General features: G+C 37.0%; 1 protein-coding gene across 1 annotated transcript; it reads left to right on the forward strand.

The window, feature by feature from the left end:
* The first annotated feature begins 7,584 nt into the window (after window positions 1-7,584).
* LOC108525358 (ATP-dependent RNA helicase DDX3Y-like) lies at window positions 7,585-9,064 on the forward strand. Its single transcript, XM_017866358.1, has 3 exons — window positions 7,585-7,761; window positions 8,113-8,246; window positions 8,749-9,064. The coding sequence occupies exons 1-3, from the start codon at window positions 7,640-7,642 to the stop codon at window positions 8,988-8,990; spliced, it is 498 nt and encodes a 165-aa protein (XP_017721847.1). The 5' UTR covers window positions 7,585-7,639; the 3' UTR covers window positions 8,991-9,064.
* The last annotated feature ends 3 nt before the right edge of the window (window positions 9,065-9,067 follow it).

Here is a 9,067-nt window from a genome sequence, read left to right on the forward strand (position 1 = left end):
CCTAGGGAAAAAAGTAACTTTAGGAAGTCTATAAACGTTTTTTGTCTCCTCGTGTGCCTCTTTTGGATTGTCCTTAAGAACTAGCATTTTCTGTTTTTGGAAAAGTTCATATAGTGTGTTGAATGATGCATAGTTCTTGCTTCCTTTGGCAAACTGAGCCCAAGAAATCTGGGTTTTATATAAGTTAACTATAGTGCTTTATCTGTTTGTAAACATTTATGTTTTGAAATTTGAAACCAGTGTATTTGTGGGAATGCCTTACGTAATATAAACTGTGTAGTGATAAGGTCCTGCTTGATGCTGTCTCGAAAAGTTGGCACAGTGAAAATGGTTTTGTTTTTTTTTTTCAAACTAGTTAACAGTTAGTTGTTAAGATTACCACTTTTGGCTACATCCAGTAAGTAAGCTGGTGAGATTGTCTAGTTTCAGCCTAAATGACTTCATTTGAAAGGTGTTATGTGAAATGCATTTGAAACACCTAGGATTGTTTACTATTAAATTTGTAATTTAGAAAAGTTTAATTGGGGTGATGTTTTGAGTGCTGCATATACATCAAAAAAAATTCTAGGAGAAGGAAAGGTCAGGAAAAGTATTTAAAACCAAAAGGAAAGAAGGTAATAAAGGGGTGTGGAGTGGGTTTGTACTTCTCTATTTAGTCTGTGGCCTCTGTATACGTATGTTTATCAGAAGACCACTTAGCTGATGATTATATTCTTTTTTCAGAATAACTGCAGAATTTTCTTTTATCACAGGTATTCTTAGTATTGTATCTGGCTGGAATTGCATCCAAGGTTTATTAAGTGCCTTAAGGAGAGTTAGCAATATTTTAGTATTTGGGGGGATGGAAGAGACCTTAAACATCTGACTTCCTAAATCTGGGAAGTACAGTCGATTTAGTACAATAGATCTAGATTTAGGAAGTACAATTATTCATTTGTCTAATACTGGATATTTAAAAGCAGGGGAAAATAACTTTATTAACTTGCAACTTTAAGCATTTATTGAAATGTTTGAGTTTAGGTAAGCTCTCAGCTTAAGCAAGTGTGTGGTTGTGGAGCAAGTTTATTCTTCTAATTTTCTTTTATCAGTGTGTAGACCTGGAAAGTAGGCAACAAAGAGGGTTTTTTTTTCTTTTTTTAAATCAAATATACTTTATTCTCACTGATCATATTAAGATTACACAATTACTTTTGGACTCTTAGAATTTGAGGCTATCTTAGAGGTTTGGTGGAGCAAGGTAGACAACATGGAAATTCGTTGTTTTGTATTGACTGTTTCCATTTAGTTGATCTGTTTCTTTTGATGTTACTAGACAAAGCTAGATTTTAAAAAAATGCATTCAGATGCTCAACTAACTAGTCCTGTTGATAGTGATGTTGATAGGTAGCAAGTTGCCTTCTCCAGGTTCTTTGTTGATGAGTTCTTGTTTACCATGATGCTTGCTACATACAGTTGCTACATACTACTACATATGAGTAGTTTTGGTCATAAAGTGCATAGAGTTGGAGTTTTTTTTGAGATGGAGTCTTGTTGTGTCGTCCAGGCTGGAGTACAGTGGTGCCATCTCAGCTCACTGCAAGCTCTACCTCCTGGGTTCATGCCATTCTCCTGCCTCAGTCTTCTGAGTAACTGGGATTACAGGTGCCCACCACCACGCCTGGCTGATTTTTTTTGTATTTTAGTAGAGACAGTTTCACCGTGTTAGCCAGGATGGCCTCGATCTTCTGACCTCGTGATCCGCTTGCCTTATCCTCTCAAAGTGCTGGGATTACAGGTGTGAAGCATGTCTGTTTTAATACATCTGACATATTTATTCTGATTATGTAGATCTCTTCTCTTAGTTTGAGCTTTTCTTTAGGTAACCCACAGTCCCTGAGGTAATCTTTTGTTTAGCTGGGCTTTCCCAAAGTGTGTATTATATATAGCATATGTTAAGTGTTTAGGTTTAACACCGTCTGTATTATTCAGAATAAAATTCTGCTTATGGAACCTGTTGACCTTTGGTCCCATAAGATAAAGGAAGACTACATGTGAAGGACTTCATATTTGGAAAGATGCAAATTATGTAAAAGTCTTGTCACCTTCTAATTTTACTTTTTTATTGAAGGATTCCATGATAAAGACAGTTCAGGTTGGAGTTGCAGCAAAGATAAGGATGCATATAGCAGTTTTGGGGGTCTCGAGATTCTAAGGAAAGTCTGGTTATTTCAGTGAACAGTGTGGAAGGTGGATTCCAAGGGAAGGTAAATCTCAAGCTTGTATGTGTGTACAGTAGTCAATTTAGGATCTTAATTGGTAAGTTCTCATTCTTCATACTTTGGTCAAGCCATGTCTTTGACGGCTACTAACGATTAAAGCAGAATGTTTCGGGTTTACTCATTGTTTTAGCATCAAGAGGTCTTTACTAAAATTAACTTTTAAATAATGAATATGTAATGATCACGAGTGAAATCGGTTTCAACCTTAAATGATACAAGTTGTCTGTGACCAGCTTAACACTTCATTTTGATGATATGACGATCTATAAAAGCTAATCGCGTATTTAATCCTGTCTTCTGTTTTTCACAAATAGAATAAAACTCTAAAAAATTTTCCTTCTCACATGTCTGCTCTATATAAGGAAAAACTCAAGTGTTATTCCCTCGCTTTCCTACCAGTAAATATATTTAGATGATACTATTTTAATGAAATATAAATATGATACAGTTATAAGGTATCTAAAAACTAATTCTAGCATGATGAGATCTAAGCTAGTGAATTTTTATAAAAATTTTTATAATTTCTTAAAAATTGAAGACATAAAATTACACCATCAGTATGTTTAAGGGGACCTTACTCACAAAGAAACAAATAATGGAATTGCTGTCTTTGAAAGGATGGTTTTGCTCAGTTATGTGAGCAAAGTACTGATACCGAGTACATTTCTAGAGAGAATGATAATTTTACATTGGCTAAATCGTGATACTTTCGATGCTTGTGCCTATTCAGATATGATGATCGTGAGACGGAGTGATATGATGGGTAGTTGGCAATCGTGACCAGAACTGGCTTGGCCGATTTTAAACGAGTGGACACAGTCGGTGGTGTGGACAAATCAGATAAAAAAAAAAGGGGGATGATTCGGTCAAAACCACTCCCACCACCAAGGATGCTTGAGGCCAGTAAGTTTTTGAAATGTATGTTAATTGTTATGAAATTTATTGCTTAATATAACATTATGTATAATTTATTAATTTCAGAGAACTGTTTCGGAGGAAACACGGGATTAACTTTGAGAAATATGACATATACCAGTAAGGCAACCGGCAGTAACTGTCCTCCCCACATATTGAAAATGTAAGTGTTTGTTTGACCTTTAAAGTTATAATGCATACCACTCCGGATTATGCGAAAAAAATTAAGATCTTATTAAGAATAATCCTAGAATTAAAGCATCCAATTTTTTTTTTTTGAGACAGTCTGCTCTGTCACCAGGCTGGAGTGCACTCGTGGCCATATCTCAGCTGCTGCATCCTCCACCTGTTCTGGTTCAAGCCATTCGCCCCACAATCAACCTGTTTAAGAGCTGGACTGTGCAGGTGCACATTACACAACCCCAGCCCATTTTTGTAATTATAGTAGATAGACGCTTTCATACCATCGTTGGCCAGGCTGGCTCAATTCCTGATCCTCAAGTGACTCATCCCTTAGCCTCCCAAGTCCTAGGACTTACAGCATCCCGCACCGTGCCCGGCCTCCAAATACTTCTTCAGTGAGAACAGACCCAGTTGCATTTCTTAAGAAATGCCGTGGAATCTTTTATCTGAAATCAAGCATCTGTAAACCAAATCAGACAGTTGGTTACTACCATTAATAGTTAGTATAAAACAGAAAGGCAACAGATTACAGCGTTTTTATGCCTGCATGTGTACTTCTATATTTACGTTGTATTTGATTTAACCTGGCTAAATTTCTTGGCAGTTTAATGAGATTGAGAAAGAAAACAAAGTGACATGGAGAAATTTCAGGGGAACATCGACTTACTCGCTAATAGCTTCGTCCTAAATCTCCAGTGCAAAACATGCCATTCCCATTATTAAGGGAAAAAAGACTTAATGGCTTTGCCCAACACAGGTAAGCTTACTTGATACAAAGTAAAAGTTTAAGATACCTGATGGAACTTACTTTAAAAGTAAAGTATGTTGTCCTGGAAGGGATGTCTAACCCTATGTTTTAGTTTGAGATAGGGTAAATGATTAGCCTCGATTGTGTCTTTGTTCTCTTACCTTCTGGATCCTTGGGATGAAACTAGGGTTTTCATCTGGATATCTTTGCGGAAGCCTTATGGCGATTCTATTTAAGAATCAGAATGCGTATTTTGCATTTAACTCACACAGGATTAGCAAACTGCATTCTGTCAGGATCAAACCTAGCACTTACTTATTTTTCATAGCGTGTCAAATATAGCCATATCTCGTTTGTTACAGTTTGTAGCTGTGAGATAGCCAGAGAGGCAACAGAGAACTGGCCCTGTCAAGCGGTGTAACGCACTTATACAGAACATGTTTACTGACCCCTCTACATTCCAATAGTATATCATGAATGACAAAGAAAATTGAATCTGAAGTTGATGCTACTTTCAGAAAAAATGTTTGTGTTTTGTTCAAATTAAAATGCGTTGTTTAAAGATAAAGCACAGTAGTCACTTTACAATCTAGGTTTGCCATATAAATTTAACTGTAACTCCTAGAAAATTGGAAATAAAGTAATAAAACTTTCTCGCATTCATCAAGGGCATTTAGACACTTTGTCATCTATTAATATTCAGAATGATAAGTCCATTTGTTTGTTTCAGGATCCGGGAAACTCGCATGCCATTCTTTTACCCCTATACTGATCAGATATATACAGGATGGTCCGAGAGAGCTTTGAAGGCTGTGAAGGAAAGGTTTGTTATAAAATAAACCAATTTTTGTTTTTTAAAGCTTTGTAAAGCCCTGTTGACTCCAAATTGGGCCCCCCAAGGAAAAATATGCTTATTTTTCATTTTTTTACCCCCGTTCACCACTGAAAATAACGTGTATAGATGTAATCTGTAAATTATTAAAGAAAAGTGAATTTTTACAAATAAAATTTTGAGTTAAAATGTAAATTATATTTATTTTTTAGGAAATGTGAGGGTATGGGCGCCGCAAACAATACCCAATATCTCTTGGTTTTAGCCCACAAGAGAATTGGCTGCACCAATCTAGTGAGGGAAGCCAGAAAAGTAAATACTGCCATTTTACTATTATTGCTTTTCTGATTTGATAACAAAGATTTTTTTATAGCATGACATGTTCTTTGCTTATAGTTTTCCTACCGAACTCTAGAGTTCGTCCTTGTGGTAGTTTATGTGTGCTCGATATTTGGTCCAGCAGATTCGGGACTAAACGTGGATACACTGTCTAGCGTGAGCCCACTACCAGGACGTCTAGTGGATAGGGAAAGTAGGAAAGATTGGATTAACTTCTGCAAGATATGTCATGTTTTCATATTTCATTTATACAAAATGTATATACATTTAGTACAAAAATGCAACTATTTTTGTATTTAAAGTTGATTACTCTTGTTGTATTTTACCTAGTAACTGGTTTAATGATTAATTTTCTAATATAGTTGAAAAATTACAGTTAATGTTTTTGTTAACGCGAGAGTAGTAAAATTTATTTGAGGCTGAACTTCATTTTCAACAATCAGCCTGGGTTATTTGGGTGTCACCTTGAAGCTTTTATCTCATGATTTGTGGGTGGGGAGTGTTTTGTATTATATGTGCATTTGTTGAATATGTGTCAAATTGTACACTGCGAATTATTGCTAGTTGACTATATGAGTGTAATTAATTACACAATATATATTAAGTAGTTTCTCAGCATCTAAGACGCAGTATCAACTGAGGATTTTTTAATAGGTATAGTGTTGGATGAAGCTGATAGGAGCTGGATATGGGATTGGAACCTCAGATACGTCGTATAGTTGAACAAGATACATGCCACCAAAGGGCATTCCGTCACACCATGAGTGTAGTGCACTTTTCTAGGAAATACAGGTATCTGATTTGATGTTAACTTTTATTCAAACATTTGTGGTTTATTCATTATATTCAGATAATTTATGTATTAAATAGATAATTGAGGTATTTTTTCTCCCACGTTTCAGAGCCTTGCTCCGTGACTTTTTGGATTGAATATATCTTTTGGCTAAGCAGAGTAGGCTCTACCTCTGAGAACATCACACAGAAAGTAGTTTGGGTGGAAGACTTAGATAAACGTCATTTTTGCTGGATCTGTTAGGATGCAACAGGTAAAATATGAATAAAAGATAGTCAGTTACATGTTAAAGAAAATCTCTTTACATATTTTCCTGGCCTTTCCCCTGTCTTTTCTCCTCTTTCGAAACATGGCTAAGACAATGCTTACATTAACTGGCTCTGTTTTGCATGCGTTCCAAGATTTAGTTCTAGCAGGAGCTAGAATAAGCCAGTTAATAATTTAGATTAAGTTTAGTAATGGCTATTCCACAAATAGGATAAACAACCCTTACAATATTTCAGGAAAGGATTCGCATGACTTTAAGTGTTTGTGGAACCAAAAAGTGGAGCAGATTCCCTGAGGAGTTTTATACCATAGAAGGATATCCCCTGTACCGAGTATTCATGGAGACCTGGTCACAGAGAGATCCGAGAGGCCCTTCACTCAGTTTCGCTCAGGGAAAAGCCCAATTCTAGTGGCTACAGCCTGTATGTAATTGTTTTTTAATTAATCATGTGTATGCTGTTTTTTTTTTTTTTTTTAATAAAATATTTTTCAGTGGTCAGCCACGAGGGACGAGACATTTCCTCAAATGTGGAGCATGTGTTATCAATTTTGATTTGCCAGCTGATATGAAGAAATGTTATCGTATGCCGTACAGGACGGTAGGAAACCTGGAGGTAGAGGAGGTTGTTAAAGACAGTTTTTTTTTTTTTTTTTTATTTGAGACCGGAGCTCGCTCCTGTCGCCAGGCCTGTAGTGCAGTGGCTGGATCTCGAGCTCACTGCAAGCTCGCGCCTCCCTAGTTTCAACGCCTTTCTCCTGCCGTCAGCCTCGGCCGAGTAGATGGGGACTAAGGCGCCGCCACAGCCCAGCTAATTTTTTTGTGCTTTAGTAGAGACGGGGTTTCACCGTGTTAGCCAGGATAGTCCGTCGATCTCCGACCTCATGATCCGCCTGCCTTGGCTCCAAAGTGCTGGATTACAGGCGTGAGCCACCACACACAGCCGACAGTTCATTTTTTTAAATTATGGTGTAGACAGCCTGAGATTGGACACAAATCTTAAAAATAGAACCTTTACTTCTGGGAAAAATTTATATTGAATGCAGCCAAGTAAGAATAAATTTATGTATTTATTTTAATACATAAATTATCTGAATATAATGAATAAACACAAATGTTCTGAATAAAAGTTCAAACAAGTAAAAGCCAGTTTCTTTGATGTGGTTATATTACAAATTGTATCATATTTTAGTTTCTTACTATATTTTATGTAGGTATATAAGAATACCCCACTATTTTATGGAAACTTCATGAGCTTTTTTTGAACACTTTAGGCCTTGCCACCTCATTCTTTAATGAAAAAAACATGAATATTACAAAGGATTTGTTGGATCTTCTTGTAGAAGCTAAACAAGAAGTGCCTTCTTGGTTGGAAAATATGGCTTATGAACACCACTACAAGGGTGGCAATCGTGGACGTTCTAAAAGGTACACACTGTTTTGAGCCTTCACTCTTGTTTTTACTTACTAGGGGCAAGAAGCTTTCACAGTTAACTTAAAAGTGTTAAACAGTTACTTTTAACAATAATACACAAACATTTTGGGCAAGGGATGATTATTAGAAAGGGTGACAAGGAATTAAGTGTCAGTTCATCACTGCTGAGTCCTTTAGAAACACTGTTAGAACACGTTGGGACGTTAATGGCATGGTTCCCATTGGAACACGATGAAATTGAACTGAGAAATCAAATTGGGAATTGCAAAGTTGAAGCAGGAATTTTCAATTTAATTGAACTTTATACTTACACTGCCATGGCATATTTTTGCTTACAATAATAGATTCAGTGGAGGATTTGGTGCCAGAGACTATCGACAGAGTAGTGGTTCCAGCAGTTCTGGCTTTAGTAGTAGTCGTGGAAGCAGCAGCCGCAGTGGTGGAGGTGGTTACGGCAACAGCAGAGGATTTGGTGGAGGTAATTAATGTTAATTTTCTTTTAGGAAGGGCTTTTGTTTTCTCCTTTTTTTTTTCTTTTTTTTTTGAGATGGAGTGCCACGCTGTCACTTAAGCTGGAGTGCAGTGACCTGATATCAGCTCACTGGAAGTGACTGTCCTGCCTCAGCCTCTTAAGTAGCTGGGATTACAGTTGCATGGCAACATGCCCAGCTCATTTTTTGTATTTTAGTAGAGATGGGGTTTCACCATGTTGGCCAGGCTGGTCTCTACCTCGTGACCCCATGATCCACCCACCTTGGCCTCCCAAAGGGGTGGTATTACAGGCTTGAGCCACCGTGCCTGGCCTGGGCTCTTTGTTTTCTTACGAGTTCTCTTTTCAAAGCATAATTTATTGGGGAAATTTGATTTCTGAGGGACACAAAATCCAACACTACATTTCTTTTACTGGTTTTATGTTAAAGTACTTGAGAAAAAAGGTATAAATGGATGACTTAATTTCTTTCTAAACATTTTCTTGATAGGTGGCTATGGAGGCTTCTACAATAGTGATGGATATGGAGGAAATTATAACTCCCAGGGGTTGACTGGTGGGGCAACTGAATCTGCTTTGCAGCAAAGTCACCCTTACAAACAAGCTAATATGGAAACCACATGTAACTTAGCCAGACTATATCGTGTAGCTTCAAGAACTTGCAGTACATTACCAGCTATGATTCTCCTGATAATTCAAGGGAGCTCAAAGTCACAAGAAGAAAATGAATAAATAGCAGCCCTATTCAGAAATTGGTTTGAAGATGTGATTGCTATAGTTTGGATTTAACTCTTCCCCTCCTGTTTATT

This window comes from Rhinopithecus bieti, unplaced genomic scaffold, assembly GCF_001698545.2.
Source record: "Rhinopithecus bieti isolate Rb0 unplaced genomic scaffold, ASM169854v2 scaffold_41717, whole genome shotgun sequence".
Classification (NCBI taxonomy): Eukaryota; Metazoa; Chordata; class Mammalia; order Primates; family Cercopithecidae; genus Rhinopithecus; species Rhinopithecus bieti.

Bases quoted from the DNA above. Each gene is read 5' to 3' on its own strand.
- LOC108525358 (XM_017866358.1), top strand. From the start codon at position 7,640: ATGAATATTACAAAGGATTTGTTGGATCTTCTTGTAGAAGCTAAACAA. The intron at 7,762-8,112 runs GTACACACTGTT...TTACAATAATAG, and splicing joins AATCGTGGACGTTCTAAAAG to ATTCAGTGGAGGATTTGGTG. The intron at 8,247-8,748 runs GTAATTAATGTT...TTTTCTTGATAG, and splicing joins CAGCAGAGGATTTGGTGGAG to GTGGCTATGGAGGCTTCTAC.